We start from the raw sequence: 20,235 nt of genomic DNA on the forward strand, positions 1-20,235 counted from the left end.
CCGTTGCGGAGCACAGGCTCTGGACGCGCAGGCTCAGCAGCCATGGCTCACGGGCCCAGCCGCTCCGCGGCATGTGGGATCCTCCCAGACCGGGGCGCGAACCCGGTTCCCCTGCATTGGCAGGCGGACGCGCAACCACTGCGCCACCAGGGAAGCCCTGTAGCAAGTTTTGAAACTGGGATATGTGAATCTTTTAATTTCATTCTTTTTTTCCCCATGATTGTCTTGGCTATTCTGGGTCCTTTGAGTTTCCATATGAATTTGAGGATCAGGTTCTAAAGTATACAAAGAATCTAGCTGAGATTCTGATAGAGAGTGCACAGAATCTGTAGATCAATCTGGAGAATATTGCCATTTTAACAATACTAAGTCTCCTGATACATGAACATAGGATGTCTTCCCATTTATATAGAACTTCTTTAATTTCTTTAAATAATGTTTTGTAGTTTTCAGAGTATAATTTTGCACTACTTTTACTAATTTTTCCTAAATAATTTATTCCTTGATTCGATTATAAATGGAATTATTTTCTTAATTTCATTTTCAAGCTGTTCTTCATTTTTGAAGGATGATTTTACTAGATATAGAATTCTTGACTGACAGTCTTTTCCTTTCAGGACTTTGAATATGTTATCTCAGTGCCTTTTGTCCTCCATGGTTTCTGATTAAAAATTAGCTAATAACCTTATTGGATCAAGTGTATGTGACAAATTGCTTTTCTCTTGCTGCTTTTAAGATTTTCTCTTTCTGTAGTTTTATTATTATGATGTCTTGGTGTGGATCTCTTTGAGTTTATTCTACTTGGTATTTGTTCAGATGTTTAAACATATAGATCAGTGTTTTTCATCCGATTTGGGTGTTTTGGATCATTATTTCTTCAAAGATTCTTTCTCTCCCTATCTCTCTGTCCTTCCCTTCTGGAACTCCCATTAAGTGTATGTTGGAATGCTTGAAGGTATCCCAAAGGATTCTGAGGCTCTGTTCATTTTCCTTCATTCTTTTTTCTTTTAAACCCACAGAGTGTTAATCTCAGTTGATCTATCTTCACATTTTCTGGTTCTTTCTTCTACCTGTTCATATCTGCTGTTGAGCCCTTTTAGTGAATTTTTCATTTCATTTATTGTCCTTTTTAATTCCAGGATTTTGATTTAAAAATAATTACTATCTCTTTATTGATATCCTGTATTTGATGAGACATAATTCTCATACCTGCCTTTAGTTTTTTAGACATTGTTTCCTTTAGTTTTGTGAACATTTTAAAAACAGCTTATTTTTAAAAGTTTTTGTCTTTTAAGTCCAATGTCTTGGCTTCCTCAAGGACATTTTCTATTGATTTTTTTTCCTGTGCATGACCATATTTTCTTAGTTCTTTGAATGTCTTGTAATTCTTTTGTTAAGGACTGGACATTTAAAATAATATAATGTGTCAATTCTGAATATCAGATTCCACCCCCTCCCAGACTTTGTTGTTGCTGTTTGCTTTTGTTTGTTTAGTGACTTTTCTAAGTAAATTCCTTAAAGTCATGTGTTACCACTGAAGTCTCTGCTCAACTAGCTTAATGGTCAGCTAATGGTTATACAGATACTTCCATAAATGCCTAGAACCAATGAACTTCTCAGTTGTTGTTGAGGAGCTCTGTGTATGGTATACCTTCAACACTTAGCCAGAAGGTTGACAACTGTGCCTTAGCCTTCACTTCCTGCTTGCACAGAGCCTCAAGGTCAGTGCCATGGGAGGGTTTAGGGCCTTCTCCGGTCTTTCCTGGGCATGTGTACAGCCCTGGGTATGCACACAGCCATATACATGTGCATGGCCTTCCAGATTCCCAGGAATACATCTGGGCTTTTCAAAGTCTCTGTAGGTATACCTCAGATATATTACAGGTTCAGTTCCAGACCACCACAATAAAGTGCATATTGCAATAAAGTGACTCACATGAATTTTTCAGTTTCTCACTGCATATAAAAGTTACATTTATACTATATTATAGTCTATTAAGTGTGCAGTAGCATTATGTCTAATGAAACAATGTACAGACCTTAATTTAAAAGTTATCTCTTGCTAAAAATTGCTACCCATCATGTGGCCCTTAGTAACATTCAAGATCACTGACATCACAGATCATCATAACAAATATAATAATAATGAAAAACGTTTGGAATATTGTCAGAATTACCAAAATGTGACACAGAGACACGGAGTGAGCAAATGCTGTTGGGAAAATGGTTCCAATAGGGTTGCCACAAAACTTCAATTTGTAAAAGACAGAATATCTGTGAAGCACAAAAAAGCAAAGTGCAATAAAACTGAGGTATCCTGTATAGACAGCTCAGGCCCTAGCTTTTCCTTTTAAGCTTTTGGTTTGCCTATTGTTTTGCCCTTACTGTTATCTACTACCTCCAGGCAGCCACCCAAAGTTAGATAACTGCCTCTAAATATTTTTGACAAACATCCCCAGAAAAAGCCTTTTTGCTTTGAGTCAGGTCAAATAAAGGCAAACTTGCAAGTGAGATCATCCAGGGAAGCATGAGACAGGTCAAATAATTTCAATTCTCTGGATTTGAGGCCTTCAAGGAACTCCAGCCCAATTTTGCCCCCTCTGGTGGCTGCCAGGCTGCTGATTTTCATCTTGGTTGTGGGATCCTGATTTTCAAGGCTACCATGGAGTTAGGAGGAACGGGTTAAGGGTAGAGTTAAACACGATAAGCTTAAACACTATAAAGTTAAAGCACTGTAAAGCTCCCTTTGCTTATTGCAATTTAGGTGTTTTTATTGGGGGGTGGAAAGAGCTCCTCATATTACTGCAAGACTTGTTTAATTTCCAGAGCTTTGAAAATGTTGATTCTGGCCATTTTTATTTTTTATTTATTTTGGCCATGCCACATGGTACGTGGCATCTTCATTCCCTGACCAGGGATTGAACCCATGCCCCTTGCAGTGGAAGCATGGAGTCTTAACCGCTGGACCGCCAGGGAAGTCCCAGATTCTGGCCATTTTTAAAACCAGTTTTCTCATTTATTTTATGAAAAGAAGGGAGGATTTTCAGAGGTTTTATTCTGTCATTTTCCCTGACATCTTAAACTAAGTTTGAATTAAGATGTGCTAAAATTTCCCAGGTGCTTCCTGTGATTATACCTAAATATTTTTGTATATATGTATGATGTTTGTATTTCTTTATTAATGTTAACACACATGTGTTTTAGAAACATGAAGGGATAACCTTTGTTGTCCTTATTATATAATAGATCCTGTGGGCTGAACCTGTGGTTCATAGCAGAAGGGAGATGTGGAGAGAGATGAGTCTGGAAAGATAAGTAGGAGTCAGCTCATGGAGGGACCTATCTTCCAAACTAAGGAGACTTCACTTTATCCTGACCAAGGGAAATTACTGGGGGGTTCTTCATAATGGTACTATCATACTAAAAGCTGCATTCTAAGAAGATCCCTTGGGCCAAAAACTATGACAGTGGGGCTGGAGTAGATTCAAGAGGCAGGAAAGGGGTGTATCAATTGGATGTTGAGAGTGGGGGAAAAGGGAGGAGCTGAGGATGAAACTGGGTTTCTGGTTTGGATGTCTGCTGAATGGAGGTAACATCTGCTGTTTTGCATTGAATATACAGGAATAGACTCCTGGGCAAGACAGTGAAGCGCATTTTGGACAAGTTGATATTGAGGTGCCAATGGGATACTCAAGTGTAGTTGTCTAGTCACTGAGTGGTTAAGGGGGCCTGGAGCTCAAGAGAGAGGCCTGGTTGGGTAGACAGGAAAGGCCTCAGGTGAAAGTGGAAACCATCAGGGAGAGTATGCAGTAGAAGAGGCCCAGGCCCAGGTCCAGAACCCTGGGGAACAGCAACTTTCAGGGCAAAATGCTGTGGTGCTTAAGCGCAAAGGCTTTGGAGCCACACAGCCTGTTATTAGTGTCCTGACCTCAGGGAAGTTATTTAGCCCAGTTTCTGCATCTGTAAAATGAGCATATTGAATAGCACAGTTAGAACAGTGCTTGGGATTTTTAGTTTCACTGACATCTGTGAATAAAGAGCTGCCCAAGAAGGTGAAGAAGAAGGGACTAAGAGAAGGAGGATGAGCTCTTAAGATACAATGAGGAAAGACAATTTCACAGAGATTTACCATGTCAAATTCAGCCAAGAGGACTGTACGATAAGGTCTATAAAGTGTCCATCTTTCAGCAATTAGTGGCATCACCAAGAGCAATTTCTGTGGAATGGAATGAGCCAGACTGTAAAATGTTGAAAAGTGAGTAGGGGTCAACACTGATACTTTCTTCCCTCCCCTCACCGCGCCTCTCTCTCCCACTAGAGGCTTCCTCTAAGGACAGTGAGTTATGGATCATATTCCCCTTTTTCCAATCAATTTCGGCCACCAGGGGGATAATATGTTGTACCAGGTTACCTTTCATTCTTCTACTTTTGTGCCTTGCACGTCGTAGGTGATTGAAGTAACTGCTGATACAGGCAGGGGCTTCTACAGACTCCTTAATTCGCGTTATTAGACGGCTCGCATCACGTCCAGGTCGATTCCTTCCACGACTGCTTAGAGGCGTGTCATCCCCATCATGGCCACTTGGTGGGGCCCGCCTTCTCGTCTGGGGCCTCAGGTCACGACCCCGGAAGCACATCGTTTGCACAGGCCCGAGGGGAGATGATGGCGGCGGCGGCGGCGGCGGCGGCGGCGGCCCGAGCGGTGGTGTTGCCTGCGGTGCGGCGGAGGCTCTCCGGTTTCACCGAGAGGCTCCTGGCCGGAGGTGCTGCCGGGCGGGTGAGCTTCCCTCCACTTGTTTGGGTGCCGCCGGGACTAGGTTAGGCCGGGCCTCTCCCGCAGAACTCCGCGCGGCGAGCCTGAGTCACGGGCGCCCGGCCGGGCCGCGGGCGTCGGATCCACACACCCCCCAGCGGCGGGTCGGGCCTTCCCAGCCGGGACCCGTGGGGCATCAGGCGGCCGGGGACGCTTATCTCCCGCCGGCGCTGGGCTGGCTTTGGTCCCCCGCAGCGCGTGACACGCCAGTGACGTGTGGCATGACCCTGGTTTACCGGCCCCCTGCCCTAGTCACTCGGGAGTCATTATAAAGAGTGCGTGTTGATCACTAAGATCACTAAAATCGCAGTGGTTGCCATTGGGGGAAATTAAAAAGTGAGGACCCCACCCCGCCCGCCCCGAGTTCTGTTTTTTTCTTAAAACTGAGCGTCTTCATCATCAGCTCTGCTTCCTGGGAACCCCGGGGTAGCTAAAGGAAAAATTTGTCTGTATATGTATATTTCTCGTGCGAGACTAGCTTTGTCTAGAGGAAAAGAAAAACTGGGGACAGGCGAATAGTCCATAGCCAGCAAGTCAGTCAGCCAGAGTATGTCTTGAGCACCTGCCCTTCTTCCTGCCTTCTCTTTTTCTGCCTTTTTAAAAACTTTGCTTTTCTTAAACGGTGGAAACCTTAAGCATTTCTACGTTGTGTATAGGTATTTTTATATTTTTCGCTCCCTTTCTTGGCTTCCCCCATTCACCCACCCCCGCTTGTGCCCTCTATGGTGAATATTAAACATTTCTAGGAGAAGTATTGAAATAAAAGTAGTTTCTTTCAGGATAATGATAATAACTGTTTATTTGCCTTAAGGAAAGGGCATTTGTAGACATGTTGCTGGCTTTAGGAAAGTGGTTGGTTGAGGAATGTTCTCAACATAGGCCAGCCAAGGGGTGGGTCTCAGTGGAATAAAAGTTAAGGAGGAAAGAGTACTTTACGTAGTCTCTTTGGGATAGATTTGGTTTTCTAATCAACATTTCATATTAGAATAGTGATATGTTTTGCTTCTTCCCTCCACCCCCAACCAGTCACTATATTTTGGAGGAAACAGATTGAGAAGTACACAGGCTGCTACACAAGTTGTTCTGAATGTCCCTGAAACGCGCGTAACCCGTTTGGAGAACGGACTCAGAGTGGCCTCTGAAGACTCTGGGCTCTCAACATGCACAGTAAGTGATTTAGTTTGACCCCTCATTAGGCGAGAGAGCAAACTGTTGATTTTAATTTAAGCTTTTCAGTTGGTTGGCAGGTGGTTGAAAGTAGCAGCAATTATTTTGCCTTGACAAGTTACTGTCACTTGTCAATCTCTTCCTGTGATACTTCCATACCACACAAGTGTCTACATCTGGTTCTTGTAAGCCTGTTGTGTCATGTAGTGTTGATGATAATGAGAGAGATATATTTGCTGGACTGCTCTGTGCCAAATGTTTTTACATATATTGTCTTATTTGATCTTTAAAATAGTTCTTTGTAGCAGGGATCATCACATCCATTTTACAGTTGAAAAACAAGATCAGAGAAGTTAAATGGTTTTGTCCAAGGTCACACAGCTAATACATGACAGAACCAGGATTTGAACCTAGATTTTCTGACAGTCTCTGATGTTCTTTATACTATACTTGTTAATTGACCGTAGTAACACATTGGGCTAAGAATCTGGGTCCTCAGTAAAGCTGGCAAGTAGGTATTTGTGGCACCCAGCAATAGCCTGATGACCAAAATTTTTAAATCTCATAGTTCATAGGACTGTACTGTCAATCCACTCAAGAAGACTTTAATGTTAAGGCTGGAAAGCATTTGTCAGAAAAAGGAAGAAGACTGCCTCCTACCCCTACCCCATCCCCTCAAAAGAAAGAAGATGTGTCTTATTTAATTCTTACTTGATTGCATTAAGGTTGGGCTCTGGATTGATGCTGGAAGTAGATATGAAAATGAGAAGAATAATGGAACAGCTCACTTTCTGGAGCATATGGCTTTCAAGGCAAGTTGTAAGACTTTTTTTTAATGCATTTTCTTTAAGAGGCAGTAAACACAAAATCTCATTCTCAGGTAAGGAGAACTATAATAGTATAGCATGTTTTACTTTTATTATTTTAAAAATCTTTTTTTCAGGATAATTACCTGAAATAATGACTGATAATTGCTCTGTAGAGCGAAACAAGGATTTTCTCTTGGAATGTATGGGTCATCTGAAAGTATGCCACTATTTCTGAAGCCTGATGTACTTTAGAAACCAAATTTGGTCCTTACATAGGCTTATGTCCTCATATTCATTGTCTGAAGTGTTTAGAAGAGATGAGGGATAAAGGAAGAGGTCATAATTTTTTTTTTTTCCTCTTTTATTTCAGGGCACCAAAAAGAGATCCCAGTTAGATCTGGAACTTGAGATTGAAAACATGGGTGCTCATCTCAATGCCTATACCTCCAGAGAGCAGACTGTATATTATGCCAAAGCATTCTCTAAAGATTTGCCAAGAGGTATTGTTATTATTTATACTGCAGATATGTAATTTCCACAGGAATTCAGAAATAATTTAGTGCTGTTTACATTATGTTTGTTGAGAAAGAAAATGAAAAAAATGAGCCATACTTTGGGTGAGGGGGCACCTGTTTTTATTTTTTCCTCTAAATATGAGAAACAATAAAAATATTTGTAGGCTGCCGGACTTGTGCAAACCAGGCCCTAACACTTGATTCAAATATTACTTCCTCCAGAGCCATACCTGTGTAGTGAACCATTTTTAATTGTTTTATTATTTATTTACTTTTACTGCCTAATTTTGTTTTTTCTCTATCCTGTTATCTGAATATTTTATTTCTACAAGTCAGAACAGATTTTCTATCTACTGACTGCTGGGCTTTGTTTTTGAACAAAACTTGCTTGCTTCTTTATTGCATTTGCACATTCTGGTTCCTTATCCTGGAGTGCACTTCTTTCTTACCGTCCTTTCCATTAATTTTTTTCAAAATTCAATTTATTTAAACTAAAAAAAAAAAAAAACAAAACCCAATACAGATCACCGATCCCCCACCCCCCGCCCCAGCAATGATCAGTTTGTTCTCTGTATCTATGAGCTTGGGTGTTTTTTGTTTTTGACTTTTTTTTCCCACATATAAGAGAGATCATATCATATTTGTTATTTCTCTGTCTGACTTTTTCGCTTAGCATGATGCCATTGAAGTTCATCCATGCCATTGCAAATGGCAAGATTTCATTCTTTTTTATGGCTGAGTAATAATACTCCTCTCTTTGTATGTGAGTGTGTATTTGTGTATCACAACTTCTTTATCCATTCATTCATTGATGAACAACTAGGTTGTTTCCATATCTTGGCTGTTGTACATAACGCAGTGAACACGGAGGTAGATCTTTTCAAGTTAGTGTGTTTTTTTGTTTTCTTTGGATAAATATGCAGAAGTGGAATTGCTGGATTGTATGGTAGTTCTCTTTTTAATTTTTTAAGGAAATTCCATATTGTTTTCTATCGTGGCTGCACCAGTTTATGTTCCCACCAGCAGTGTACAAGGGTTTCCTTTTCTCCACATTCTTGCTAACCCTTGTCTCTAGTCTTTTTTTTTTTTTTTTTTTTTGCGGTACGCGGGCCTCTCACTGTTGTGGCCTCTCCTGTTGCAGAGCACAGGCTCCGGACGCACAGGCTCAGCAGCCATGGCTCACGGGCCCAGCCGCTCCGTGGCACGAACCCGTGTCCCCTGCATCGGCAGGTGGACTCTCAACCACTGCACCACCAGGGAAGCCCTCTAGTCTTTTTGATAGTAGCCATTCTAATAGTTATGGGGTGATATCTCATTGTCATTTTGATTTGCACTTCCCTGATGATTAATGATGTTGAGAATCTTTTCATGTACCTGTTGGCCATCTGTGTGTCTTCTTTGGAAAAATGTTTGTTTAGATCTTCTGCCCGTCTTTTAATCTGATTGTTTGTTTTCTTCCTATTGGTTTCTATGAGTTCTTCATATATTTTGGATATTCGCCCCTTATCAGATATATGATTTGCAAATATCATCTTCCATTCAGGAGGTTGCATTTTCATTTTGTTGATGTGTAGAAGCTTTTTAGTTTGATGTAGTTCTACTTGTTTATTTTTGCTTTATGTCAAGGAGCTTACTACTTCCTCAGTTTTCTTCTAGCAGTTTTATGGTTTCAGGCCTTCTGTTCAAGCCTTTAATCAATTTTGAGTTAATTTTTGTGTATAATGGGTGTCCAATTTCATTCTTTTCCATGTGGCCGATTTTCCCAACACCATTTATTGAAGAGACTATCCTTTCTTTGTTGTATATTTTTGGATCTTTGTTGTAAATTAATTGATCATATATGCTTGGGTTTATTCTGGGCTCTCTGTTGTGTTCCATTGATTCAGTACCTGGTTTTATGTACCATACTGTTTTGATTACTATTCTTTGTAATGTTTGAAATCAGGGAGCATGATGCTTTTAGTTTAGTTCTTCTTTCTCAAGATTGCTTTGGCTATTTGGGGTCTTTTGTGATTCCATACAAATTTTAGGATTGTTCATTATATTTCTGTGAAAAATGCCATTGGAATTTTGATAGGGATTGCATTGAGTCTGTATATTGCTTTCGGTAGCTTGGACATTTTAACACCATTAATTCTTCTAATCCATGAGCATGGACTATCTTTCCATTTCCTTGTGTTGTCTTCAGTTTCTTTCATTAATGTCTTGTAGTTTTCCTCGATTAAATTTATTCCTAAGTATTTTATTCCTTTTGATGCAATTGTAAATGGGATTACTTCTTATTTTCTCTTTCTGATAGTTCATTATTAGTGTATAGGAACACGACAGATTTTTGCTTGACTTTGTATCCTGCAACTTCACTGAATTCATTTATTAGTCCTAATAGTTTTTTGATGGAGTCTTTAGTGTTTTTTATATGTAATATCATGTCATCTGCAAATAGTGATAGTTTTACTTCTTCCTTTCCAATTTGGATGCCTTTGATTTCTTTTTCTTGCCTAATTGCTCTGACTAGGAGCAATTTTTTTATTCCTTGTTTGTTACAAAAACTCTGAAGCAGAATAAGCAAGTGTTCACTTAAAAGATTATTGATGATTGTTTTCATAGCAATAAAATAAAATAGATTTTATTTTGTAGAAGTAAAATAATTATTCTGACAGCATAGCTATTTTTTGTAGTTACCATGTTGTAGAGTGTTTTGGATATCTTAAGGGAAAGTTATTACACAAAACATTTTCCCAATGGGAGAATTAACCAAAAAATGTAGCAGTTCTAGTGCTAATTGGTGAGACTATTAATCTTTAAGGTCCTTGTATAGTTGTAGTCAATTTCATCACTTTGAAATTTTGGATTTCTAATAGGCTTTCATTAATAATGTTTGAATGCCACTTTACATAAGTACCTTTGTATATATGTAATTTGTGTATATATCATCTCATTTGATCAGCATAGTAATCAGATAAGTGTCTCCACTGTGCAGTTGTGGAAATTGAGGCCCAGCCCAGACTGTGACTTTCCCCGGATCACATAACTTAGTGGCTTACTGTGGACTCAAATGTGTGTCTTCTCACTCAGATTCACGGTGTCAGGTTGCTTTGTCAAAACAACAAAACAAAACACCTACCACCTGCAAATAAATAAAGTAAAATTTTCATAACATGGTAGCCTAACTTGTGCATTAAAACCAATGAAAATGAAAACAGTGGAGGGTGTGTTAGTTTGAACTGCAAAAAACATTGGTTAGATTCTTAATGATTTCCCTAGAAATAGTTTTTGCCCCAGGACTAGTTAGGCACTAAGAACAAAGGGCTAGGCCAGCCTGCTTTAAAGGACTGTTCATTCTAGCCTGTTTCTCTCCTTTACACAGAGAACAACAAAGAAAGCAAAAAAGAGGACTAGAAAAAGGAAGAGAGAATTTAGAAGCCCTTTTTTTTTTTTTCTTTCTGGCTTCTGGCTGGGAAGGACAGAGTCCCTGCCAGTGGGTGTGGAAATGGAAAAAAGAGGCGCTCTTTGAGGAATCCAAAATGGAAGTGCTCTCTGAAGCAGATCCCACTTTGGGAATTTGCTTGAGGCTTTTATACTCTCAGTTGGGTGAAACCTTGGTGTGTGAGGTAATAATTAGATGTTTAGACAAGTGGTCTTCAAACTTTTATGATCATCCATTCTTATCAGTAAGAGACTTGAACATATATCCTCAATATAGGTATATGTATAAATTAAATACATGTACTGCTATACTAACATATACAGTATTACATATACATTAGAAAGAGAGAAGATTCTGAGTAAAACATAAATATTGGGAAATATGAATCCCCACTTTAGAAGGTACCAATCTAGACTACTGCTTCCAAATAAAGGAGGGTCTCCACACAGGATCTCTCGTCCTCCCATCTGTCTTTGGGCTCTTCCTTACCCACCTGTGCCTTTATTTCTCTTGTCTGGACAGATAGGTTTTTTTTGTTTGTTTTTGTTTTTATATTTATTGGAGCATAGTTGATTTACAACATTGTGTTAGACAGAGAGATGGTTTTACAGATAATTTTTTCTTTTTGCCCAGGATCTCAGTCCCAGCCTATTCTAGCAGTCTGTTTTGTCATGTTGGCTAGTCTTTAGAGGTAATTAATTACAGGAGGTCCTTGGTATTTGAACATTATTGCTTCTGAGACAAGTCACCTTAAAGTGAACTTAAAACAAGGAACAGAAATTTACAGCGGAGTAACAAAATGAAACTAAAGTTTATAAATTTGTTTTATATTGACTAAAATTTAGATTTTGATTGCAACTGTGTGCTAATTCTTCAAGGATAGTTTAGGTTTTCCTTTTTTGGAGAAGTATGTACTTTTTCTGATAAAATTGCTTAATAGCATGCTATATCCTTCAGTTCACTTGTGGCTTTTTGCAAATTAGGGTCATTTTTGTATAAATACTTGAGGGTTTTATCAGTTTCTCCAAGGGTCACTTTTAATCCTTTATAGTCATATTATCTCTTTTGGGGTACCTATCCTTTTTTTCAAATGTTAACTGCTCCAGCTCTGTTGGATCATCATTTATCAGTGACTTTACTAATTAATGGTCAGAATCTAACCAGCACTGACCAGAATCTAACCAACATTGACCATTAACTGGAGTTAAGTGGGGAAAGATATTTGAGAGGACACTAATTCTGTAAGTGGTTCATTGGGAGTATATATTAGATTACGATGGTTCTTGGCTTCTTAATATAGTAGCCTCGTTGCTGTGGGATCTTGGGGAGTAAATATTTGGGTGATGTCGGCTCTCTGTGTGTACCTATGTGCTCTGAGTAGATAGCTAATTTTCTCCTTACCATTGTCACAGAGAACAATATACAGTTATATGCTGATTTCCATGACCATTTTGAAGTGGTTGTAGGCAGTCATTACAAGTGTTGTGGGGACTTCTGGCAAATTTAGTTTTCCTCAAGTTCATCTGTACCACAGGGGATTGCATTTCTCATTTTAATTTAGTCCTTTTAGGTATATCAAATTATAGAAACATGTATTTCTTCCCAGTTTAATCATTTAGTCAATATTGAGTGATGGTCACTATCATGGTTTCTGATGCTAGTTTAATAGATTTTAAATAGCAAAAATTTAAGATTTTAGTGTTTCTTCTTGTGTTTTATTTTCAATAAGCTGTAGAAATTCTTGCTGATATAATACAAAACAGCACATTGGGAGAAGCAGAGATTGAACGTGAACGTGGAGTAATCCTTAGAGAGATGCAGGAAGTTGAAACCAATTTACAAGAAGTTGTTTTTGATTATCTTCATGCCACAGCTTATCAAAATACTGCACTTGGACGGACAATTTTGGGACCAACTGAAAATATCAAGTAGGTATAATTCTCAGATTTTTTTTTTGAGAAAAAATTTGAATTGTGAAAATTAACATTCACAAACATTCAAAAAGTATGTTTCAGAAAGTAATTTTTTACCCCCAATAATCTGAATGAAATTGTACTTAAGCTACACTTTAGCTCCACCTAACTCCCAGGTGTCTGGGTTTGTAGCTACTTCTGGAATAAACAAGTGATGGTATTAAATCTTTTTTTTTTTATATATATAAATGTTGGAATTCTTTGATACTTGTTGCATATATCCTATTTCTGACTGCATTTAACTTAGAATACCTTTAAGGTCCAATTTAATTTCAGGTATATTATGTGAGGATCTGTGCTTTTAAATTTCCTTTTAATATTGCTTTTCTTACTCCATTTACAGATCTATAAATCGTAAGGACTTAGTGGATTATATAACCACACATTATAAGGGGCCAAGAATAGTACTCGCTGCTGCTGGAGGTTAGTTTAAATTTCTGTGACTGTTTTAAACACAGAGTGATGTGCTTATCAGTTTGATCCTATTGGGAGATGTCTTTAGAGATTTTTTTATTTAGAGAGCAGATTGTTAAATGTGCTGGGTAAGGGCAATGTGGAGCCCTAGAACCAGACTTTTCCTCTGTCTTCTCTTTAGTAGAGTTTTTCTCTTTTTTTCTTTTAATTTTTATTTATTTTTGGCTGTGTTGGGTCTTCATTGCTGCACGCAAGCTTCCTCTCGTTGTGGCACGCAGGCTTCCTCTCGTTGTGGCGAGCAGGGGCCACTCTTCGTTGCAGTGTACGGCTTCTCATTGCGGTGGCTTCTCTTGTTGCGGAGCATGGGTTCTAGGAAAGCAGGCTTCAGTAGTTGTGGCTCACGGGCTCCAGCACGCCGGCTCAGTAGTTGTGGCGCACGGGCTTAGTTGCTCTGCAGCATATGGGATCTTCCCGGACCAGGGCGCGAACCCGTGTCCCCTGCATTGGCAGGCGGATTCTTAACCACTGGCCACCAGGGAAGCCCAGCAGAGTTTTTCAGTGGGAAAACTCAGTGACCCTCCAATATATAAGTGTGCACACATGATGGAATTTACTTGTAAGAAAAGGGCAAATGAGTGAACTGGGAGATAATGAGACTTGGAAGATGGTGTTCTACGGTTTGGGAATCTCTTGAGATTTTAAATTACTTCTTGAGAACCAGCTTCATCCTTGGTCAGGCATGGTATGAGTATGTTATGTTGTTTATTCATTCTTTGATTTGTTCGTTCTTTCAGTAAGATCTGCTAGTTACTAAGAAGGGGAAGTATATAGGGGATTAGGAGAATATTTAATGGGAATCTGAACATGCAAGTGGCATCAGGACAAGGCTTCCTTGTGAGAACATGTTTGAAGCCAGTGAACGAAAGAAAATTCACATTAGATTTTGCTAGATTTCCTGGTAGTCTGAATTTAGGCAAATTGTACATTTTTTTGGTTTCCAGTTTTGTGTTCTCTTTCTCTTTTTAGGACAAAGTGAAGATACATGGAATGTTCTTTTGTGTAAATTTAATTTTTCTCTCTTTAGAAATGACAATAAATTAAAATTCTAGTTGCCCTGGATAGACTTTAGGCTCATTACTTGGGAATAATGGAGAAGATGAAAATGAGGGTTAAATATCTTAAAACATGTTACCTTTGTGTGGCAGATAAGTGTGCTGAAGTTATCTTGAGTTAGTAACATTGTTTTTAAAATGGCTGGTGCTGACTGGGGTTCAACAATTGAAACTGCCTCGGAAAGGGGAATACTATTGGTTGGATGGGGCCTCAGCAGCTAAGCTGTCTGGGATGTCTCTGCCATTGTTGGTGGCATATGGATGCAATGGGTTTTATCATAGTTAATTGGTTCATTTTGACATCACCAGAGTTGGGATATCTTACAATTAATTAATGGCCTATCCTAGATTAATTAGCATTTTGTCTTATTGGTACATAAGTGATGATGTTTCTTATCAACAGTGGCATCTTAACTTCAGTGAAATAGGCCAGACGTAGCTTCATTTAAAAAAATAAAATTTACCGGCTCCCCTGCCTTTTGGATAGAGGTAAGCAGAGGTGGTGCTGGGGCAGGAGCTGAATATCTGGAACATCTAACCAGGAGGGCTACAGGTGAAGGTAGTAAAACAGTGCAAGTGGTTGTTAAGTGCTGAGAACTGTGTGCATGTTCATGGTTCTACACTCTCTGCTTGTCATCCTTGTACTACCAGGGTCTTCCTATTGTTTTGTCATCCTCTGGATTGATTTATCTAAGGCGGCTCTCCTACATAGTGATTGTGAAAACGTGTGAAATCATTCACTGTCTTGTTTTATACCAGAGATTAGTTTGGAAAATATGGGTGTAAGTTGTGCTTTTATGTTCTAATGGAGTGTTTCATTAAAAAAAAAAAATCTTGTGGTGATATTTTTTAAGGCACTTACCCATGTTTAAATTTGTCTTGTAAGTTTAGGAATCTTTCACTGACTGAATCTGTTGGATCCCAAGTTTGGAAAATAAGGGATATAGAATCTAAGTAACTCTTAAGTTTTGGATGGCAAGTAGTGAGTGTTTGAATAGCTATGAATTTATTCAGAAATTTATATGAAGTTATTTTGTTCCTGAATTTTGATAGCAGAGCACAGAGAATGAAGCGTATCTTGTATCCAGCTTTCTTTAAATGATATAGTTATTCTTTTCTACTTTAAAAAATTTATTGAAAAGTGACTTTTTCTTGCTAGTTTGCATTCTAGGACTTTTAATTATTTAAGATAACATGATTCTGTATGGAAAAGTATTTTCAAGCTGTTTTATTATCCTTATCTGTGAATCCATTGGTATGTTATGAAAACTGATTGTTCTTCAGAATGAGAAAGCTGTGCAGCCCCAAGCCTTGTAACCAGGGAAAAAGTGTGCTCTGTGAGCTTACTCTTGAAAAGGCTTTTAGTCAGAGCAAGCAGTCCCTGTGTAACCTGTATCACATTATACCACCTTGAGCTTATTGTAAACAGAAGTATTTGGCAGTTCGTTGTGTTTTACATTGCACTGCTACTGGATATATAACATATTTTCCTTCAATTTAGGAGTTTCCCATGACGAACTGCTTGAGTTAGCAAAGTTTCATTTTGGTGACTCTTTGTCCACACACAAAGGAGAAATACCAGCTCTGCCTCCCTGCAAATTCACAGGAAGTGAGGTAGGGCAAGCCTCCTAAGCTAGTGTTTAACCCTTTGGGTTTCTTGTGTTGTATTTATGAATGTGTGTAGCAAATGTGCCTGTTTCTAACAGTAAAATGGAGGATGCCAAAGGAGTCCAACCGAGGATGGACTCAGTTGTTTATATTCTTTCCTGTTCCATATATTTAACCACCTATTTTTCTTTCCTAAGGAAGTAAGGTTTTAAGGAAAATATAATTTGGTCTTTTTGTGCTTTTTCTTTGATACTATGTCCATTTTCCTATTGTAGGGCATAAAAGTAATCTTTTATTTTAAAAACATCCCAAATTTTGACTTTTAATCAGGTTTATTCTTGGCTAAGTTCTGCCCACAGTACATTTCTGGGGGGAAGCTGTTAAAGCCAGAACTTGTAGAGAACCTGCTACGTGTCAGCTGTATCTTTAAGCCTCATTAGAAGCTTAGTTTGCCGCATTAGGGATGATGCTCATATAGTTGTTATCTGGAAAGAAGCCTGATGTTGGCATTTGCATAAGACTGTAGCATTGGCAGTACAAAAATAAGCCTGTTACGTCAAGATTAGCTTAAATTTAGAGTCAGAAAAATTCAGACTGACAAAAGATTATTTCTACCAGTGAAATAATGCAGCGCTTTTTGACCAGGTAATTATCTGGTGGCTGTGACTGGACTATTTCAGTTGGAGATCTTTTGGTGGAATTCTTCTAGACTAGACTATACAGTGTAATGAGGCCTAATTGTTTAAAAAACAAAGGACTGTCATGGTGAGCATTTTAACTTTGCAATTAATGGAGCTGGTGAGTTTGTTTCTTGTTAAGCTTGTTATATAGTGGTAATCTTAACTAGAGCTTTGCATCCTTTATCCTAACTAGATTCGAGTGAGGGATGACAAGATGCCTTTGGCATATCTTGCAGTAGCTGTTGAAGCTGTTGGTTGGGCACATCCAGATACAATCTGTCTCATGGTTGCAAACACACTGATTGGCAACTGGGATCGCTCTTTTGGAGGAGGAATGGTAAGTGATTTTAAAAGTAAATTTCCATAATAAATGAGAAGATGAAACTCTGTATTATGAATTTTGACTTAAACTATAAACTGATCCTGGATTGCATCCTGGGCCAGAAAAAAACAATTTTTTTCTTTTGCCATATTGGCCAATTTTGAATAAGGATAGAAGGATTTGTTAATAGTAATATATCAGTGTTAATATCCTAATTTTAATACTTGTACTGAGGTTAATTTCCTTGTTTTTCAGAAGTACACATTAAAAAGTATTCAGGGGTAAAAAGGATATCTGCACTGTACTCTCAAACAATTGAAAAATATGTTAAAGAGAATGATAAAGCAAAAAAAACAGTGGTAAAGTAACAGGTGTTAAGGAATTTGGATAAAGGAAATTCTTTGTACTATTTGTTACTAGTCTGTAGTCTGAAATTACTTCAAAATACAAAGTGTATATATTTGTACTCAAAAGATTTTGACAAAATACCTTTCATACAAGTATCTTAAGGCTTCACATGCAATACAATTTCAATTTTTTAAGCCAACAGCCCAAAGCTCTACAAATTGGGTTGGTAATAGCTAATTATTTTTATTTTAAATTTTTGTTGTTGTTGGCAAAGCATATTGGCATGGGTTATTCAATTTTTTGGTTGATATGGTTATAAATGATTATTAAACAAAGCTGGAACACAGTATTAGAAGTCATAACCATATCTCACGTCAATCACTGCTAGAAGTGGAATGAATGCTGGGCTGGATTGACCAAGGGACCCTGTGAACATGCCTGAACTACAACCTGTGAGGTCAACCCATTTTTAATTTTAGGGACAGCTTTGGCCTGGTTGGATTTTCCCTTTTAATTTTAATTTTATATTGGAGTATAGTTGACTTACAATGTTGTGTTAGTTTCAGGTGTACTAAGTGATTCAGTTATATATACACATATATATCCATTCTGTTTCAGATTCTTTTCCCATTTAGGTTATTACAGAATATTAAGTAGAGTTCCCTGTTCTATACAGTAGGTTCCTTGTTGATTATTTTATACACAGTAGTGTATATATGTTAATCCCAAACTCCTAATTTATTCCTCCCCCAACCACGTTTCCCCTTTGGTAACCATGAGTTTGTTTTCAAAGTCTGTGAGTCTGTTTCTGTTCTGTAAATAAGTTCATGTGCATTTTTTTTTTTTTTAGATTCCACATGTAAGTGATATCACTGACTTCACTTAGTATGATAGTCTCTATGTCCATCAAAATGTATTATTTTAGAAGTGGGTGCAGCTACTAAATTAATTACAAGGATTCACTGCTTTAACATTATGAATTTCTCTGGGGATGATGCATTGGGCTGGTGAGATTACTATAATTCTTAGTTTCAGTGAATTTTAGCTTTATTACTGAAATACTGCTGGATAAAACTGAGAAACTCAGCCTTTTAAGGCAGTCACGATTTTCACATCTCATTTTTCTTTCTGGTAATTTGGACACGTATACCTACAGTTCTCTTGGACAGTTTTTTTCCCTTACAGAATTTATCTAGCAAGCTGGCCCAGCTCACCTCTCATGGCAACCTCTGCCATAGCTTCCAGTCTTTCAACACTTCCTACACAGATACAGGATTATGGGGAATCTATATGGTTTGTGAACCAGCCACTGTTGCAGACATGCTACATGTTGTTCAGAAAGAATGGTGAGAAAAAATTTAAATCATGCTTAGAATTCCCACTTTAGACTTGTTTCTTTTTACACTGTTGATGCTGATTAATTTTTTATGGTGATGTTATTAGCATTTTATTAAGAGAACAAGACAAGTAGTAGCAGTTATTGCCGTGTTTTTAAGGATCACAGATGTTTCTTCTAAGTCTCATGTGAAGCTGATTTATACTATAGAAAATTCTTAATCATTAAGAAGCACATTACTTCAGAAAGAAGATCTTAAAAGTTAAAAATGTTTAAATGCCAACTCGAATTCTAGGAAATATTTCTAAAAGTTATCTGGCTTGGAAAGGCTGTGTTATGAAAATGAACCTGAAGTTGCCATTGCTAAAAGAAAAATGTGGTGTTTTAGTCAAAACTAGTACCTTGAGACAGGCAGAAGGCCCCAAAGCTTCTTGGAAAACTTTTATTTAGCTCTGGTCCCTTTCCTCCACCATTTTAAATGGCTTAGATCTCTCTAAGTCTAGTTGGAGTGTAATCATTAATTATTAGGGTTAAGTTAGGCTCAACTGGATTCTTCTGAGAAACCAATGACCCACTGACCTATTTATACCCTAGCAAGTCAGATCCTATCAGATGGGGATTTATGAATTTTCAAAATGACTGTAACATTTCTCAAAATGCAGTCAGCCTATTTTTATATTGTATTGAATCTCTGCTAACCATATCATTTTTGAGAAATTAACACTACCAGGAAAATAATCAGTAATATTTTAACTTTTGCTTAACTGTTGGGATCATTAGTAATTTCAACTTTTTACTAAATTGAAATCATAATCACTTGTACATTGTGGTGTATAATACATAGAATATAGCATCCTTTCTTTAGGTCATTACCTCGTGAAACGCATAACATTTTCAAACTACTTTGACATTTGATTTTTCCAAATGGTTTTTAGGATGCGACTCTGTACAAGTGTCACTGACAGTGAAGTTGCAAGAGCCAAGAATCTTCTGAAAACAAACATGTTGCTGCAACTTGATGGTAAAAGAATTAAAGACATAAGTCCTATTTTCACATGGTTGACTTACGTTCCAGTACTTAGTTCTCCCTTTTCTTTAAAACAGGTTCCACTCCCATCTGTGAAGATATTGGTAGGCAAATGTTATGCTATAATCGAAGAATTCCCATCCCTGAGCTTGAAGCAAGAATTGATGTAAGTAGTCCTTAGATACTATTGGGTCTTGTGTAAAATGATGCTCGTTACAACACCTGGAGATACGCATCATAAATCTTGCTTTAGCTCTAAAACATCCCAGGTATAGAATGTCTTCACTACTACAAAAAGCTCTGAATGCTTTTGTCTTCAATTTTTCAGGCTGTAAACGCTGAGATAATTCGAGAAGTGTGTACCAAATATATTTATGATAAGAGTCCAGCTGTTGCTGCTGTTGGTAAGCCTGGCTCCTTTTCTCCTATGCAGAAAGTTGGCTAAGGACTTTCCTTCTGTTTATTAGTTTTAACTGTCTTTTCTTTTAATCCTTAGGTCCCATTGAGCAGCTACCAGATTTTAACCAGATTTGCAGTAACATGTGCTGGCTTCACGATTAAAATGCTAATAAACATATTTTGAACATATATATTTATAAAACTGAGACCTGCAAGTCCTAAAGGAAAAAAAAATGAACATCTATACTGGTAAATATGAATGAAATACTATCTATCTCAGACTTT

At 38.0% G+C, this 20,235-nt stretch overlaps 2 protein-coding genes across 3 annotated transcripts in view; one reads left to right on the forward strand and one right to left on the reverse strand.

Moving 5' to 3' along the window:
- The window catches only part of NAPEPLD (N-acyl phosphatidylethanolamine phospholipase D), a 110,683-nt gene extending 91,085 nt beyond the window's left edge, over positions 1-19,598 (reverse strand). The window contains exon 1 of one of the 2 annotated variants that reach the window (XM_055085061.1): positions 19,593-19,598. The gene's annotated coding sequence lies outside the window, so the exon portion shown is untranslated. Of the gene's footprint in view, positions 1-4,411; positions 4,644-19,592 lie in introns of those variants that run through there. The other variant, XM_007129461.4, reaches the window with a different exon arrangement.
- Positions 4,647-20,143, forward strand: PMPCB (peptidase, mitochondrial processing subunit beta). Its single transcript, XM_007129464.4, has 13 exons — positions 4,647-4,777; positions 5,840-5,980; positions 6,706-6,792; positions 7,160-7,289; positions 12,461-12,659; positions 13,048-13,127; positions 15,732-15,844; positions 16,712-16,855; positions 18,374-18,534; positions 19,460-19,545; positions 19,629-19,717; positions 19,880-19,955; positions 20,048-20,143. The coding sequence occupies exons 1-13, from the start codon at positions 4,661-4,663 to the stop codon at positions 20,110-20,112; spliced, it is 1,488 nt and encodes a 495-aa protein (XP_007129526.2). The 5' UTR covers positions 4,647-4,660; the 3' UTR covers positions 20,113-20,143.
- The last annotated feature ends 92 nt before the right edge of the window (positions 20,144-20,235 follow it).

Source organism: Physeter macrocephalus, chromosome 5 (genome assembly GCF_002837175.3).
Source record: "Physeter macrocephalus isolate SW-GA chromosome 5, ASM283717v5, whole genome shotgun sequence".
Classification (NCBI taxonomy): Eukaryota; Metazoa; Chordata; class Mammalia; order Artiodactyla; family Physeteridae; genus Physeter; species Physeter macrocephalus.

Excerpts from the sequence above, each read along its gene's own strand:
- PMPCB (XM_007129464.4), top strand. The coding sequence starts at position 4,661 with ATGATGGCGGCGGCGGCGGCGGCGGCGGCGGCGGCCCGAGCGGTGGTG. Across the intron at positions 15,845-16,711 it reads GCAAATTCACAGGAAGTGAG|ATTCGAGTGAGGGATGACAA; the intron begins GTAGGGCAAGCC and ends TATCCTAACTAG. Across the intron at positions 19,718-19,879 it reads AGCTTGAAGCAAGAATTGAT|GCTGTAAACGCTGAGATAAT; the intron begins GTAAGTAGTCCT and ends TCAATTTTTCAG.